This window comes from Mercurialis annua, linkage group LG6 (genome assembly GCF_937616625.2).
Source record: "Mercurialis annua linkage group LG6, ddMerAnnu1.2, whole genome shotgun sequence".
Taxonomy (NCBI): Eukaryota; Viridiplantae; Streptophyta; class Magnoliopsida; order Malpighiales; family Euphorbiaceae; genus Mercurialis; species Mercurialis annua.
This window is the reverse complement of record NC_065575.1, coordinates 10,007,501-10,025,267: the sequence shown is the minus strand read 5'-3', so window position 1 is coordinate 10,025,267 and position 17,767 is coordinate 10,007,501. Positions and strand designations below refer to the sequence as shown.

Here is a 17,767-nt window from a genome sequence, read left to right as displayed (position 1 = left end):
AAAAGCCATTTTCAAGAACAAATAATGAAAACTGGAAAAGAATTCATTCAAATTTAAACCACTAAACAGATCACCCAATTACATTCACAATGTACAAAATTGAATTAAATTTCTAAAAATCGACAAATAATTCAAAAAATAATTCTCACTAATAAACCGAACTAATTAAATTCACTGAAATCTTCAATTAAATTTAACCAAAATAAATAAATTAAACCGATTCAACCGACCCTCTACTCACCCCTACTCATAACCTCATGAAGTTTCTATAAAAAGACATATTTCATGATTTTCATCACATTGACTCGAACAACCCAATTATCTAATCTAATATAGTAGTTTTCAATTTAAAAAATATATATAAATAAAGAAAGAGAGTGATAATAAATCAGAAAGTAAACATGAGGTTCCACAAGAAATAGGAGTCTAAATAGAAGAGATCAGATCAATGGATGTGCGTAAAATAGTGGTGGTTGTAGAAGACGAAGAAGCTGCAAGAACAGCTCTTCAATGGGCGCTTCATAATTTCCTCCGTTACGGAGATATAATTACTCTGCTTCACGTTATTTCGTCTTCAAGAAACAAGAAGAAGCTGAGGAATCTCCGGTTGAAAGGCTTTCAGCTGGCTCTTTCTTTTAAAGATATATGTAACACCTTCTTTAATGTATTCATTCATCTTGTTTTTTTTGTTTTGGTTTTTATTATGTGATCAATTAATTAATTAGTTTGATTATTAATTAATTAGTGTTGAATTGCAGACGAATATTGAGATTGTGGTGACGGAAGGGGATGAAGAAGGTGGGAGAATTGTGGCTATGGTGAGGGAGATTGGTGCCTTTGCTCTTGTTGTTGGACTCCATGATCATAGCTTTCTTTACAGGTTCTTTTTTTTTCATTTAATTTCTTTCTGTTTATGGTTCTTGATTATTATTTTCTTTATTTGCTAATTAAGTATTGTTTTGGGAAGTTTGTCAATATGGCTTAGAAATTGCTTATTACCTTTTTTGGGTATTTTAAACATGGAAGTTGGATTATCATCAAACTTATGTTAATGTTAATAAAATGTTGAATATCGTCTCGAGTCCGGTGGTGGAATTAAGGAGTGGCACGACAACGGAACTATTTTTGGACTAAGATAGAATCTGGCCGCGGTTGGGATGGAAATTTTTAAAAATTAGAGATAATGTGTCAAAAGTAATGATAAGTCTATAGGATTAGATAAAAGTTGAAACAGGACGTTGAAAATTTAAAAATCAATTAAAAGTTAAACAATATTCTAGGCGTTATTTTAATTGTTTCACTCTGTTTTTTCTAGACAATTTCTCGACTGATATTAATTTTTTTTGAAATTATTTTCCCCGCTTCATCTTCGAAATCCGTTAATTTTTTCTTTTATATAATTGTTTTAAAATCAGTGTTAGGATTTGAAGTTGAGGAGGTAAAGGGGAGTGATGATCAAATTGGGTTACCTATGGTATGAGTATGACTATTCCGAGTTGGGAAATTAAGGGAGTGGGGTGTACGAGTGAGTAGTGAGTAGCGAGTGAGGGGGACACTAGGGATGAAGCACCACGCAGACAGCACGTGACATGTCTATAGAAGTGCCAAACGATGGGGGTTTGGGGATCCACCTTTGGAAATGGTCCGTATAGGCTGAATTTTCATCAGTAATCACACACCACTTGTCAGCTCTGACTGCTGCTTAGATTATTACTTTCAAGTTTCAAGGTTTTCTTGTCAACTTCTTCAAAATAATGTGCCTCTCTCAAATCATTCAATCATCAATTTTACTACATTTTCATACTATGACTTTCATTTTAATAGGGAAAAGGGGAAAATATGCCCCTATCGTTTAGGGTATGGAGCAAATAGGCCGTCTTTAAATTTCGGATCTCAATTAAACCTCTAACGTTTTAAAATCGAATCATAATCATATAAGCCCCTCTCTATAACAGCGTTAACAAAACGTTAGTTTCGGCCCACGTGAAATGTCTATGCCATATTCACGTGGCTAAAAGAGGACAAATTTCCCCTTATGGTTTAAGACGGGAGCATATATGTCCCTATGATTTATGGAAGGAGCAAATAGGCCCTTTATAAAGTTTAGATCTCAATTAAGCCCTTAACATTTCAAAATCAACACATCCAAACCCCTTTGTCTAATATTATTAACGAAACGCTCTATACTGTTACTTCATGCTTACGTCTGTTTGTTGTCTGTTTTGAATCCAGCTGGATTCGATGACATACATATGATGTGTTTGTTAGTTCGAACCTAACTAGATTCAAGCGACAAACAGAGATAGTTGTAAATTGATGTAACAAATGTAAAAAGACGTGGTAGATATGGTTGATAACCAACAAAAGAAAGGAGAAGAGTCGAAGAGAGTTATATAATATGAATAAAGGCTATAAAAAGTCTCTAAATTTTTATTTGGAAAATAAAATGATTTTTAAGTTATATGATTTTTTTATCCGAGATATTAAATGATATGGATATTCCACGTAACCATGGAGTAATGATATAGAGCGTTTCGTTAACAATGTTAGACAAAGGAATTTAGATGTGCTGAATCAGAAACTTCAGAGGCTTAATTGAGATAAAAAAATTCATAAGAGGCTTATTTGCTTCCGCTTTAAACTATAAGGGCATATTTGCTCTCATTTTAAACCATAAGGACATATGTGCTGATTCTGAAACGTTAACGGCTTAATTGAGATCCTAAATTTTAAAGAGGGCCTATTTGCTCCATACCCTAAATAATAAGGGCATTATTTGCCCCTTTTCCCTTTTAAATAAGCCATATAGATTTTTCTCAAATACTAATGTGTGGTGATAAACTTTTGATGTATTTAGTTAGACTTGAAATTTGGGGTTCAATAATTCACTTTAAATCATTTTAATTCTTTAAGTATAATATTTTTTATTTATAGATCAATTAAAAAATTTAGAGACCAAGATGATCCGGTATTATCACTAATTGATCAATAAATGGAATATATTGTCCTTAACTAACTTAAAAGAGAGAGTACTATCTTTAATTGATTAAAACGGTTGGGAATAAATTATTTAACACCAAATTACAATTCAGAAACCGAAATGACACTTTGTTCGATAAATTTTTTACGAAATAGTATTCTTAATTTCTACTTAGACTTTTACCATAAAAGTTCTTAATTTTCAGGTTCTGGATTGCTGAAATTCTTAAAGAGAACATCAATTAAAAAAATTAAGATATGGTAACAAAAAACTTCTTTATATAAATTAATAGAAAAAACAGTAATTTTAATCTTTTCACTGGTTGTTGAATAGGTTGGCAATGGCCCAAAACGACATAGCAAACAACTTAAATTGCAAGGTACTTGCTATCAAACAACCACCTCCGGTAAATCCTCCATTGAAGACCAAATCAGCACAGGCAACAGCTCTTCTAGACCGTTCAACCAACATGGACTTTTCCCAGATCGAGATTGCTACATTACAGTAAGTTTTTAAATCATATCATAGTAGTATACTATTATTCTTATCTCTTTACTATTTTTCAGTGCATTATTATAGTTTTAAAACATTTGTCTTCTTTTCCTACTTTTGATGACTTCAGTGCTCAACTATTCACATGCATTATTCACCTGCCCCACAAAGACCTGCTCGTAGTTTAATGTTAATTATATAAAAAAATGCTTAAACGTAAGCAAAATTTATAGTAATTTAATTGTATCTTTTTAATTTTTGTGATGTGCACATTCTTTTTTTTTTTTTTAATTTTATACAACCCGATCATTTAAACTTAAAGTGGCTAATTTCGATATAAAGTGTAAACTTTGTTTTTTCCAATTAGACATGTCAAATTCAGATGATCGAGTTATCTGAAATTATAAAAATTGAAAATTGCATGAAATTCTAAAAATTGGAAGATCATGTATGAAATTACAAATAAACTAAAAAAACTCATGACTTTACGAAATTTAAAAAGATCTCTGGTTAAATTGAAAATTTTAATAAATATCGCACATTTTTAGTAGTTAAGCCTTTAGGTTATCACATTTCTATAGCTTACTTCATAGATTCATGGTACACGTTGGTTTGCATTTAGTTCAAACCGGACCGAATTAAAATTTTGATATTTGACAGAATTAAGTAAACTAAAAAACATCAATTCAAAAAATCGAATCAAACAGTTATTTTATAAATTCAAATGAAATCCAACCATATTTTTATAAGTTAGAATAGATCATTCGGTTTGATTCCATTGTTACACTCCCATATACAATAGGACAAATACTAGATTAGAGCAAAAAGCTCAAGGTAAAGTTAAATGAAGTTGATCATCGTCTTTTATAATGTCTTAACGTCAATTTATTTTTAAAAATTATTACGAATGTCGTATTGAAGCTCGAGGTTGATGTATGCAGGGTTCCTTATATTCCTCCTCCAAAAGTTCCATACAAGATATGTCCAGATCCTTCATTAGTAATATGGAGATGGAGGAAATCCAGAAGGAAGGGTGGCTCTTGAAATATTGGCATGCTCTCATTATCTCCAAATTGCAAAGTTTCACCCATCTTTGATTAATTTCTTGGACAATTTTACTTCAAAATTGTCTCAAACTTCAATATACAAATGAATAGTGCAATTCATAGATTTACACATGTTTTGTGATTTTAGGGGTTTAAGTGTAGATCAAAGTTATTATTTTCTCCCTGTATTTAAAAGAAAAAAAAATATTTTTCTTATGGTATTTAGGCATTAAATAACTGAAGTCGCCACAAGAGGAGCTTCAGTTATATAAAATTAAAATATAGAAAAATACCAGTAATTTCTAAAATGCAGAGAGAAAATAGTAATTTTATAATGTTTTGCACCATCTTTTGACAATTTGGCAGAAGATGGTATAGCATGAAGGACTAAAATTTGATTGCTGGTCTCTATATCATTTGAATACTCAGGTTATTAATTAGTCTAAAGAATACAACAATCTATGGATGAATCCGCCCAAAAATGTGTAGTTACGATATCCTTACTCTATTTTTTATCTTCTTCTATTACCGCCGCGGTAGTCTTCCTCACCCTCTTTATCTTTTAAGAAGCCCAAAAATGCAAGAAAACCAAAGAAGAAGAATCCACCTGAAAAGTTTCCTCCTCCACCACCTCCGCCGCCTCCGCCGCCATCATCGCCTCCAGGTGGAAGTCCAGGTCCACCATCATCAATTTCTGGCGTCTTTGTTGGCTCTGATATGCAATTAAGCATTGTTAGCCATATAAAATAGGACATGAATCTAAAAGGGAAAGAAAATGGTTACACAAGATAAAAAAAGAAATAAAACTGGATATTTATAAGAACTGGACTGGAAATAGGAAAACAACATAATGTTAATGCCCAAATAAAAAAAAAAAAACGGGCAGTATTTTTTATTTTAAGCTTTTCTTCATTGGTTAATTTGGGTTGGAAATACAAATAGCAAGGTGTCTAATCCCATTCAGGATCAAGTATAACGCCACCACTTTCTTTGCCTTAACTAAGCTCGCTCAAGGATTTGATCTTAGGTCCTCATTTTCCTTAAATCTTTATTTTTTTCATGCATTAAAAAAACTGACAAAAAAAGGAGGATAGAAGTTGGATAACTTCTCTTTGACTATTCATTCTCTAGCAGTAATAGCATGGAAAATTGAATCACTAAAAAGTATTGCTATGATCCCTTAAAAAAACGTCAAAAGAAATTGCCTTTAAATCCAAGCTTCCTAATGACCTAATGCCAGATATAGTCCGAGCCAACAGCTTCAGCTAGGCATAATGTTGACCATGCAGCACCATAAGCTGCCAACTCAATTAAAAAGGTACAAACTTGCAGAGACTTATTAATGTTAGCTTAACCCAGAGTATGGCTTTTATGATGGCTAAAGCCATGAATTCTAGTTTGACATAAACACGCTGATGGATCTGACAAAATAGTTAAATATGCAAATAGCTAAAACCTTAATAGAGTATTGAGAATTCTATGCAAGGTTAAGATGTATTTATGGTACATCTTGGAAACACGAGTAAGCTACACAACAAAACTTGGTCAATAGATATGAAATTACCTCGTACAGGAGCCCTGGTAATTGTCGGTGCCTCGCGAGTAACTGTTTGAGTTTGCCCTGAAGCAGAGCATCTTGCATGCTGCAGGAGATAGGAAGAGTGTTAAAACCCTATAAATTTAGAGACCTTAAATCTAATCACATTTTAAAAAGTTCCAAAACAGGGTATTATAAATTGCGTGTGTGCATTGTCTTATAATATTTGCACACATATAGATATATCATAATTCGAGCTTTTCCTAAATGATCAGTTACCTTCTATTCTTTCTTTCTCTTGTTACATTTTCTTTTCTTTCTCTGTTCATTAATCACTAATATAGTTTTGCTTTGAATTATTTTGTAGCATAAAAGAACTAAAACAAGTTTTTTGAAAATCATGAGATATTGGACTAGCAAAAAACTGAAACCCAGGCCAACTTTGCCAAATGGTAGAAATTGCAACTTTCTCTTGTTGTAATTCAAATGTACACAAAAGTTTAGAGAGGCTTGACTCACGTAACAATGATGGGCGATAACTAGCAAAGCTTCTTGTTTAGAAAGCACTCAATAGGCAAGTTTATCTGATGTTTTTGGGCTCTAAAGCTAATACAAAATACCAAACGGCCGATAATGCCATATGAGCTACTGGTTGCATTTCAAACTGATGACTGACCGTGGAAGATTATAGAATACTATTGTACTAGAGACATAACAAACATAGAGAAAGATATAAATTTACCACAAACGTCAACAGATTATAGATGAATAGAAAAAAAATCATCTCACCATAGCAGCAGCACATGTAACAGAAGCAGCTCGCTTTCTATTAGAATAGTTACTTCCATCAATAGGATATAATTGCTTTCCAAGCCCAATTGGAGCTGAAAGATGAACATTTTTAAACCCACTCTGGACACCAAAAGCTTGAAACTGCATAGGTACAGAGGCTGGAGGGCATCCTGTGTTATGAATTTGGTTCTTGCATCCAACTTTTGGTCTAACTGCATAGAGTAAATAGAAGGGTTAAAAATGAGCATAGAGAAATTACCAAGTGCATTGACACATTTTGAACCACAATAGTGTTTATCCATCCTCATAATGGAAATGACAGAATGAGTGTTTATCGAGATGAAGACTTGTGTTTTATGGGTCAATCTCAAACAAAAGATTTCTCCAATACACAGACTGGATATAGCACAAGTGAAGACATCAACAACAAATCTTCTTCTTTACTAAGCATTAATAACTAGTAATGGAAGGCTGCTGAATAAGTCTGAAACAATGATGGGTTTTAGTAGGACAGCTAAAAGGGTATATTTATTTTGATGGCAAAAGGCACGTCAATCACAAATTACATAGCATCTAAGCATCTCAAAAGCAGATGCGGCACATTGAACTAAATAACACTCAATGCCTCAATCTCAAACAAGCCCAGCACCTCAACATCCAATTCTCAGACAGTTAAGCTACCCAAGCCAAGGATTTACTTTACAAATCACAAAAATTGGTCAGAAGAACACTAGCATGAAAAGCAATCATGTGAAATTTGATCTCAAGGGAGTCAAAACTTGAGGATGAATAAGAATCCATGAGCAAGAAAGTCTGAGAAGGAGTCAGCTCTCAGACCCTGAGACTCAGAAAATGAGAGCAGTGATGAAAGAATGGAAGAGAAACTGATAAACCAGCAAATAAAATAATATATATGAACTACAGTTTTTTCTCACTAGTCTTATTTGGTGATGACCGACAGCATTGTTTTCGCATAGATGCAATACATCATTTTATCGAGTAAAGGTATTACAACCCGTAAATCACCATGACTACATCATATTCCCAGTTCATTCATGATACTAATGAGTGTTTAAAGGCATTAGAAAGTCTCTTAATAGATTGCACTTAAAGTCTAAGAACCACTGCAAGGTCAAGTATGCTAGAAAGATAAAACAATACAAACCATTAAAACGAAAACAAAATATCACACTAAACACCAGACTGTAGAATTCAAGACAATTACAAGTTAGAAAACCATTGTCTTTCAGCTTTGCCCAAACAGCAATTACAATATAAATAGAACAAGTGACGGAGACCAAGGTTAGAATAGTTATGACCAACAATTCATCTCTGTTATCCCGATCATATTTCATCTTTCCACTCCATAAAAGAAACAATTATCCAATTAGACAGCTGAACTCAAGAAACTTCCATTAATCCATTTATTCATGTATGCTACACATTCAAGCTTCATGATTCTACATACTGTCCTAATCCTATCCAACGCACGTTCAAAGCTACAGACCTATTCAATCCAATACCAACTCATTCAAAAACATTTTACCATGCTCACAAGATTAAGTAAAAAACCAAGTTAATACGTAAATTATAAAAGTGATAGATAAAGAAGACATACCTGGAGCTAGTACAGGCAAGCTCCCAACACTAACTGCCAACATCTATATTCTCAATCAATATTTCACCTAACAAATTCATAAAATTAATTCTTTCAGATAACATTAAAAAAACGCCAACTTCATACCGGATAAATTACCAAAATATAATTATCTTCTTGGAAAAAAAATCGAAAAGAACAAAACAATTAACATAGATGAATTATTCATCAAAAGCTCTCAAATTTTACAATCGAAGTAACAAAAAAATTGATTTTTCTACAAAATATTACACAGTATCGAATTTTTATTTAGAAAATTATAAGCAGAAAAATTTTAGTAGAGATTACCTTAGGTGATGAGGTATGGGAGAGATTAAGGATTTGGATTACTAAAAGAAAGAAATTTTGTAAATGCTGACTATTTATATTACATTATTATAGCATATCTAATTTCTCATCTTAAATAGCCGACTTACTCGTTTTTGGGTCAGGCGGCTCATGCTAAATCCGGATCCAGATTCGGGTTTGTTCTAATTTTGGGTCAAGGAGAAATTCTTAGACTAAACCATTCATAATGCAACACCTCATTAGAATGATGGCAATATCGTAACAATTATATAATAAATGCATTCAAATTTTAATGGTGATATTACGATATTGCCATCATTTTAATGAGGTGTTGTATTATAATTGGCTTAGTCTACGGATGACGTGGTAGACTCGGTCTATCTAAAAAAATTTCTGGGTCAAGATGATCTTAGCTAATTTTTGGGGAAATTACAAAACAATCTAAAAAACAATTTTTTTTATAAAAATACGTACTTTCATAAAATTTTCATTTAATACTTAAAAAATTTGGATAAAAATCACCCATGACACCTAAATCTATTTTCCATATCACGAAAAAGAACTATAAAAAAAAACGTCACTAAATCGTTTAAGTTCTGCTAATTCGGCCAGTAAACTCTTTTTATCCAAAAATAACCAAAATATCCTTAAAATCTATATAAAAAAAAGAGAAAATAAAAAAAAATACTCCCTTGTTAAAAATAATACTTCTACCGTTCTAAAATAATAGTCCACTTTTTTTTACACTGTTTAAAAGATACAATTAATGCTCTAACTTTTTACAGCTTTATTTTAATTTTTCCTATTATACTCATGTTAAATGTTGTGATTAATTTACTTTTATACTTTTTATATGAGATATTTTTTCTTTTCTGAATTATTTTCTCTTCATTTTTTTTGCACCTACACAAATAAAAAACCTGTCAATCATGTTAGTTGAGTTAAAATTTCTAATCAACCCACAAAAAATCAAATAGCCAGTAAGTAAGTTTAAATTTCTTACCTTTATCAAAAAATAATCTTCAACTACTCCCTTGATCACTTTCTTCTTCTCTGTGCAGATGTAATGTTCTCTTTTTGTAAGATTTTTCAGCGAATTTTTTTATATTTTTTACAAATGTGTTCTTTTTCGGTAAATGAGAAACAATGTTGAATAATGGAGGAAGAATGGGGAACAATGAAAGGAAATTGAGAAAGAATGAAAGAAAAATGGAAAAGGATCAAATCCTACGTCGGTCTCAGTGGAATGAACGAAGAAGATGAAGAGAGGAGAAAATATTTGAAAAGAAAATAAAATAAAACGAAACTGAGGGGGAGAGAGAGGGAAAAAGGAAAGTAAGAGAGAGAAAAAGAAAACTTACTGCGGTTACTTTTTATTAATTATTTGTTTTTTTAAGTCAACTGACAAATTCTTACACAAGCAGCAGATGTCCGACATGCGTGCAGGGTAGGACAAGCGCCGCCAATTGGTGTCTGGCCGAGGAATCGGATGCCACGCCGACAAAAAATAAAAAAATTGCCAAGTAATTCATTCAGGGGGTTTTGTGAGCGCCGCCACAAAAATTAGGGGGTTTAGCGCACGTTTTTATACATTAGTTGAATTTTTATTTTTTTAGTTTATTTTACGGATAATATTATCTTATTTGTCAATGTTGAAATCAAAAAAATATCAAATGATTATCAACACAATATCAACATAAAGTTAACAACATTGTAACATTACAATAATTCAACAATCAATCATCATCAACAAATCGTGTTGCAAAATAAAAAAAAAACGTAAATATACAACCAAACGCAGTAAAAATGCAGAAATAACATAATTTAATTCCATACAATCACAAAATTATTTTATGTACATGAAAATTAGTATTATATGATTTAAAGATAATCTCCATACGTGTTTAATGGTAAAAAAATATTGTTACAAAAAAACAGTAAATAAGAAAGAAAATTATAGATTTGAAAAAGAAAAAAAGAAGAAGAACAATTATTTTTTTGCCTCAAAATCTGATCATATGCCTTCAAGAATTTTTTTTTTAAAATCGCCAAAAACTTTGATTCATTTTTCTCTTGTTCTTGTTATATATATCGGATCTGAAAAAAATGATAAAGGCAGCCATACAGTAACGACACAACGGAACGATGAAGGCGACCGAGACCACTGAGACTTGATGAAGGGCAGTGATGGTGAAAAAAATGAAGGATAATGAGGTGAGAGATGAGTGAGAAATCTAAATTGAGAGAAGAAAAACCTTATTGATGAAGAGAGAAAATTTCTAAAATTATGGTTGTTTATATTATTAGGGTTCTATTTATATGAACAATATAAAAATAATAAAATTTTCAGTGTATGGTAGTTTTAAAATGTCAAAATGTAACCGTGTAAAAGTAAATATTTATTCAATTGTGATTATTTTGGATAAAAAGGCATTTACTTTTTAGGCTAATGGCAATAAATAATAAACTTTAAATAAGGATAATATAAAAAAAATACTTAAAATTGTGATTTACAGATAGTGTGGATAACTATTTGAGAAAAAAAAGAGAGAAAAAAGTTGAGTATTATTTCGGGACGGAAAAAATATAATTTCAATAAAAAAAAGATAAAGAAATATTCTTTTTTAATGTCTTTATGTTTTTTATTTCAAGACATGTTTTTATTATTATAATATCTACTTTTTATTATTATTTAATTCTAAATATTTATTTTACTACTACCATCTATCACTTTTTCTCTTTCACTCTTCACTCTTTTTCTCTCTCTCTCTTCCTCCCTTTCTTTCTTCTCTATTTTTCTCTTTATTTTATTTTTCTCCATTTTTTTCTCTTCTTCTTTATTATTGCTCCGCTCTCGTTCCCGTCCTTTCATATTTAATTTTAGGCCAAATAATTAAAAAAAGGTCAAACCTATCTTGAAAATTTCATAAAAGTTCAAATCTTTCAATTTTATCAAATTTGTCATAAAACGCATGATTTTATTTCAATTATGTCCAATTACACAATTTTGTTTATGTGGCGCTGACGAGTGGCATGCCACACCAGCGCCACGTAGGCGCCACATGAGAAAAATTACATAATTCGACATAATTGAAACGAAATCATGCGTTTCGAGACAAATTTGATAAGATTGAAAAGTTTGGACTTTTGTGGAACTTTCATAAAAGGTTTGGCCTTAATTTCATCAATTAACTCGTGGTGATTTTGAATTTTTTAACTTCCAGACCTAAAAAACCGATCTTATTTTTTTTAGTTTTTAGATGTAAAAATCTGCAAAAAAAAAACAATTTTCAGCTCAAAAAAAATGAAATTTTGCAAAAAAAATAAATTTCTGCAAAAAAAAAATAGTATTTGATTATCATGTCAATATCACTACAATATCATGTCGATACCTTAACACTGCAGGAAAAAAAATCTGTAAAAAATTATATTTGATTATCATATCGTTATCATAACATTAACATATCATTATCAGAACATTATCATCTCGTTATCATAACATTATTATATGATACCAAGATGATAATATTTATGGTAGCTATATGATAATGTTTTGATAAAACAGTGTCTGATTATCATGTTAATATCACTATATTATCATGTCAGTATCACTATATTATCATATCAGTATTACTATATTATCATGTCAGTATCACTATATTATCATGTCGTTATCATAACACTGCAGTATGATAACTAGATGATAACGAAGTATGATAAAATTATGATAATTATATGATAACTTATGTAAAAAATAAATTACATAAGGATTTATGATAACCAGATGATAACGGATTAAAATTATAAATAGTTTAATACCTAAAGTAAAAGCATAAATCTGGAAAAAAATGTGAGGTGTTTTCTGCAAATTTTCCATGTTGAGGTAAAAAGTATAATTTTATTTTTATTTTTGAGGTAACTACCTAAATTTTCCAAAAAAAATCAAACCCGCCCAATCTAATCAAACCTAAAGTCATCCACCCAATCAAACCAAACCTAACTCATCTATCTAAGCAAATCAAATCTAAACCATCAATCCATCAAATTAAATCAAACCACTCAAATCAGAACCGCCTCCAATGCCGGATATTATTTTCCGACCTATGCTCTTCGAACATACCCAGATCGTGATGACCAGATCAAAGTCTATTTTTGGTGAAGAATAGACTTGGGGTGTCTTCTTCACTTTGGTGAAGAACATACCTTGATATGTTCTTTACGAAAAACAAATCCAAAACAGTAGTATAAAAGGTGTTCCAAGTACTGGGCAGTGACTCAATGTCAATCCAATTCAAATCACATGATTTCAATAAGATTGAGGAAAACCAAGCACATCGGTTAACAGACTATTCATCCCGCTTTCACTAAATGTTAACATTCAATAATTATTCTATTGTGTAGTCTTAATTATACTTTCTCTTTTATTTTTTTATGATCTCGGTGATCAACTTTTTCAATGATAAAATACAGACTAATTATACAACATAACAATTGTGCCATGTGATTCGTACAACAAGCCAATAAAGCATTATTCATATGCTAATATCTAATAATAAAAAAAAAGCAATAATTAAAAAAAATCGTAAATTTTTATCGACTTGCTGTAACCGTTACATGGGATAAACACTCTAAAAATACATGCTAACATAGTAAAAAATAGATTAAACAAAACTCATTTTTTTCATCAAAAAATTTGAAGATTTATTTAGTTTTTAACAGAAAATATTAGAAACACAGAAAATGTAGTGAGTGATTGAGCCACTCAACTGTTGGAATTAATAAAAAAGGAAAAGGGTCATCCATGCCTCTAAGGTTTGAGATTTGGATCAAGTAAGCCCTCAACGTCCAGAAAGGTTCACTCATGCCCCCAACGTTTGTAAAAATGAACAATCAGACCCCTCAGTTTAACGCCGTTTCACTGCTCCTAAAACTCCGTTAGTGTGATCCTACGTGGCAGAGATAAAAGGATCGTTTATGCCTCTAAGGTTTGGGTCTGGGATCAAATGAGCTCTCAGCGTTTGAAAAAGGTTCACTTATGCCCCTAACGTTTGAAAAGGTTCACTTATGCCCCTAATTTTTGAAAAATGAGCAGTTATGCCCCCAATTTAACATTGTCTCATTGCTTCCCAGACGCCGTTAGCGTGATCCTGCATGACTAATTTTTACCGGAAATTTTTTCTCTATGGTGACGGTGTTTCTCTCAGCAATAATAGTCCGTCGTTGCAAAGTCATTTTATAACAAGACCGAGCTAAACTGATAGGTTGTCCTTCTCCAACAATGGAATAAGAAATTCTTTTCATTATTCTATATCTTATTTGATGAAACTAGAGGAATATAATTGTTGAGTTTCTAATTTTTGAAGGAATATAATTGTCGAATCGAAATACATGAAGAAGATGAATAAAATAATTTTTTTATAATGTACCTTTCATTATTAATTACATTTAATCGTCTTCAATTATAACGGACAATTATTACCGATTAATTGTTCGACGCCGGTCGCCTATGGTTGAATTAATGAAAAACACTAAAAATTGGCCACGTAGGATCACACTAATGGAGTTTGGAAAGTAATGATACAGTGTTAAAATGGGGGCCTAATTGTTCATTTTTTCAAACGTTGGGGGCATTAGTGAACCTTTTCGAACGTTAAGGGCATAAGTGAACCTTTTTCAAACGTTGATGGCTCATTTGATTCCGGACCCAAACCTTAGGGGCATAAATGATCCTTTTATCTCTGTCACGTAGGATCACACTAACGGAATCTTAGGAGCAGTGAAACGGTGTTAAACCGAGGGGCCTGATTGTTCATTTTTACAAACGTTGGGGGCATGGGTGAACCTTTCCGGACGTTGAGGGCTTACTTGATCCAAACCCCAAACCTTAGGGGCATGAATGACCCTTTTTCCTAATAAAAATGATTGAATAAATGTGACTAACTCCACACACATAGACTGATAGACAAAGCCGAGCCTTTCTCTGTCTTTGCTGTCTTCCCCTTCCTTCTCATTTCTTTTGCTTTTACATTTGGCGTCAAAACAAGCCGTCAACACCAAACAAAACACATAAGCAGAAGCCATAGCCCAACAACTTCCCAAAGATCTCCCCAAACTGCCTAGCGGCTCTGCTCAAACTCCCAACCAAATCAAGCTCTTCTCTCTCTCTCTCTCTCTAACTATTTATTTAAATTTATTTTCATGTGCTTTTGCTCGGCTCAGATCCGGCTTAGTTTAACGATCCAACCACACTCAACTAAAACCAGCCAGCCATTTCTTTTTTGTAGCTTTTAATCGATCTCCCTCCATTTTTTTGTATCTTTAGCTACTTCAAAGCTTCGGTCTTTTTCTTTTGGGTTTGATTTGTTCTTTTTGGCATCAATCTCACTTGATTAATGCTTTAGCTCCTCATAATCTGTGAAAATACAAAGACCCAACTGGAGTATCCAGTAGTTAGTTAAGTTAATCTTACTGGCTAGCTACCCACTTACTTAAACTTAGAAATTTCATGTCAACTGGTGTCAAAGTTTCATTTTTCTTATGGGTAGTGTAATTGCCAGTGCTTTAGCTTAAAGTTTGTGTCTTTTTGATGGGCGTAATGTGTATGTAATTGAAGAGTTACGTTTGAGTGGATGAGCTGCAAAACAAATGGACTGGACTGTTAATAACGCCTTTAAATCTTACAAAGGTATTGATTTTACTTTCTCACTAAGCTTGATCATTTTTATAAGTTCGTTAACACATTTATTTCAAATGCATTGTTTCCATTTTGACATGGTCTGTGATGTGAGTCTTGAATTTAAGTTGCCACATCCTTAGGGTGTATAGATTAGCTTGTATGTTAGAATGGAAAATGTTGAAATGAAATGTTTCAATTTTGGAGTTTCATGAGCGTTTTTAGAAATGGAAATGCAACGGAAACGAAATGTAGACTCCACAAGTTTCTATATCACATACTTACTCTTAAGCTCCCTGTGGTTTTCTTCATGTTGCTCCTTTTTATATGCTCACTAGCTTTGGTTGAACTATCTATTCATTTGCTGCATAATTGTGTTCAAACTGCACATGAAAAATCTTTGTAGTTCGTCTCTTGATTATTGTCAATTGCTGATAAACACTATGTTATTGGCATGCATGTAGTCCGTCAATGTTCTATTTCCTTAATGCCTCTAGTGATGGATTTTTAATTCTTACTACATTGTTTTTGTGCTATATTGCAATGAAATGGAAATGTTGAAAAGAGAAACATTAACACGAAAAATGCAGAAACTGTTTTTTTTTTTGCGAGAATATGTTATAGATATAAAATTTTGGAGTTTTGTAAGCGTTTTCTAAAAATGAAACAGAAATCCGAAATATAAGATTGAAGATTCAATGAGTTTCCATGCAACATATTTTTTGTGTTATTACTATACAGTAAAATTGCTTTTATTTGTGAACCTTTGACTGAATTAGAGTTTTACTTGTTGGAATAGATATAGAACCCAAGGCTGTGATGGACATGGCAATCATTCAAAGTGTTGATCAAATAGATATCGGACTAGGCTCTTCAGAGAAGGGAAATGCTGTTGTCCCTACAAAAAGAAAGAAGACAATGACATCAGTTTATCTCAAGTATTTTGAGACTGCTTCAGATGGAAAGAGTAGAAGGTGCAAGTTTTGCGGACAGAGCTATTCTATCGCGACTGCCACAGGTTGATTCCTTGCACCTATTCTGTTTTGTTCATCTCTTTACCTCCCTCCATGGAAGATATGTATTCTACCTCATTAACTAAAGCATAATGCTGCATCATGAGTCATCCTGAAGCCTAAGAAATCAAAAGTGGTTGTCTAGTGTTTCCTGAGTTGGATTTTCCATGAATTCTTTTCTTTTACCTTCTAATCTAGATTAAATGCAAATATAATCATGAAGTATGATGTGTTTCATAATTTCAAAATGAACTTTTAATTTGTACAATTCAAAACATGAACTTTTATCTTTCTATAATTAGAATTACCGATTAAAAATGTGATCAATTGGTGCTGGTGTGGATGCTGGAATCCAGCTTATTATGCCTTTCGTTTTTGAGTTCCAGCACATAGCACTTATTGTTCAATTTTTCAATGCATGATTCAAATTGCAAAAAATAAAATAAAATGGAGGTTCGTGTTTAGAATTGCAAAAATTAAAAATTCATACTAATTAAGATTTATTTGCATTTAAGCCTTTAATATACTAAGATGATTTCTTATATGGTATATGATAATCAGCACTTTTTTTATTTTATAAAAAAATTGTTTACTTCATTGGTGAAGGCAATTTGGGAAGGCATCTCAGTAATCGACATCCTGGATATGACAAGTCTGGTGATTCTGTCACAAGTTCAGCACCGCAGCCGATCACCATAATCAAGAAAACTCAACCCCATGCGGGTCAGGGAAAAGTGCAGGTTGATTATGATCATCTAAATTGGTTGCTCATTAAGTGGCTAATCCTAGCTTCTCTTCCTCCTTCAACCTTGGAGGAAAAATGGTTGGCAAACTCATTTAAGTTTCTGAACCCATCAATACAACTTTGGCCAGGCGACAAGTACAAGCTAGTAATCCGTGAAGTTTTCAGAAGCATGCAGGAAGATGTTCGGTCATCTATGGAACAGGTTGCTTCTAAGGTTTCAATAGTTTTAGATTTCTGGAATTCCTATGAGCAGCTATTCTATATGAGTGTCACCTGTCAGTGGATAGATGAAAATTGGTCATTTCAGAAAGTGCTTCTTGATATATGCCATATACCTTTCCCTTGTGGAGGCTCCGAGATTTATCAGTGTCTGAAAAAGGTTCTTCAAATGTACAATATAGAGAGCAGACTCCTCTCTTGTACACATGATAACAGCCAGAATGCCATTCATGCTTGCCACACCCTGAAAGAGGATTTAGATGGTCGGAAAATCGGTCCATTTTGTTATATTCCTTGTGCTGCTCGTGCTCTGAATTTAATTATA

At 32.3% G+C, this 17,767-nt stretch overlaps 3 protein-coding genes across 3 annotated transcripts in view; 2 read left to right on the top strand and 1 right to left on the bottom strand.

The window, feature by feature from the left end:
- The first annotated feature begins 327 nt into the window (after positions 1 to 327).
- Positions 328 to 4,650, top strand: LOC126688085 (uncharacterized). The gene is made up of 4 exons (XM_050382659.2): positions 328 to 664; positions 759 to 880; positions 3,314 to 3,484; positions 4,414 to 4,650. Exons 1-4 carry the CDS (start codon positions 449 to 451, stop codon positions 4,514 to 4,516), a joined length of 612 nt encoding a protein of 203 aa, XP_050238616.1. The 5' UTR covers positions 328 to 448; the 3' UTR covers positions 4,517 to 4,650.
- A 243-nt stretch (positions 4,651 to 4,893) lies between these two features.
- Positions 4,894 to 8,893, bottom strand: LOC126688087 (protein YELLOW LEAF 1, choloroplastic-like). Its single transcript, XM_050382660.2, has 5 exons — positions 8,793 to 8,893; positions 8,466 to 8,532; positions 6,845 to 7,059; positions 6,083 to 6,161; positions 4,894 to 5,230 (listed from the first exon to the last, which is right to left on the bottom strand). Exons 2-5 carry the CDS (start codon positions 8,506 to 8,508, stop codon positions 5,031 to 5,033), a joined length of 537 nt encoding a protein of 178 aa, XP_050238617.1. The 5' UTR covers positions 8,509 to 8,532; positions 8,793 to 8,893; the 3' UTR covers positions 4,894 to 5,030.
- Positions 8,894 to 14,749: 5,856 nt separating this feature from the next.
- Positions 14,750 to 17,767, top strand: part of LOC126686342 (putative AC transposase) — a 4,454-nt gene continuing 1,436 nt past the window's right edge. Inside the window, exons 1-3 of the mRNA XM_050380380.2 lie at positions 14,750 to 15,477; positions 16,265 to 16,483; positions 17,085 to 17,767. The exon at positions 17,085 to 17,767 is cut by the window's right edge and continues 195 nt beyond it. Of these exons, the coding sequence (XP_050236337.1) occupies positions 15,438 to 15,477; positions 16,265 to 16,483; positions 17,085 to 17,767 (942 nt within the window). The 5' untranslated portion in view covers positions 14,750 to 15,437. The remainder of the gene's footprint in view (positions 15,478 to 16,264; positions 16,484 to 17,084) is intronic.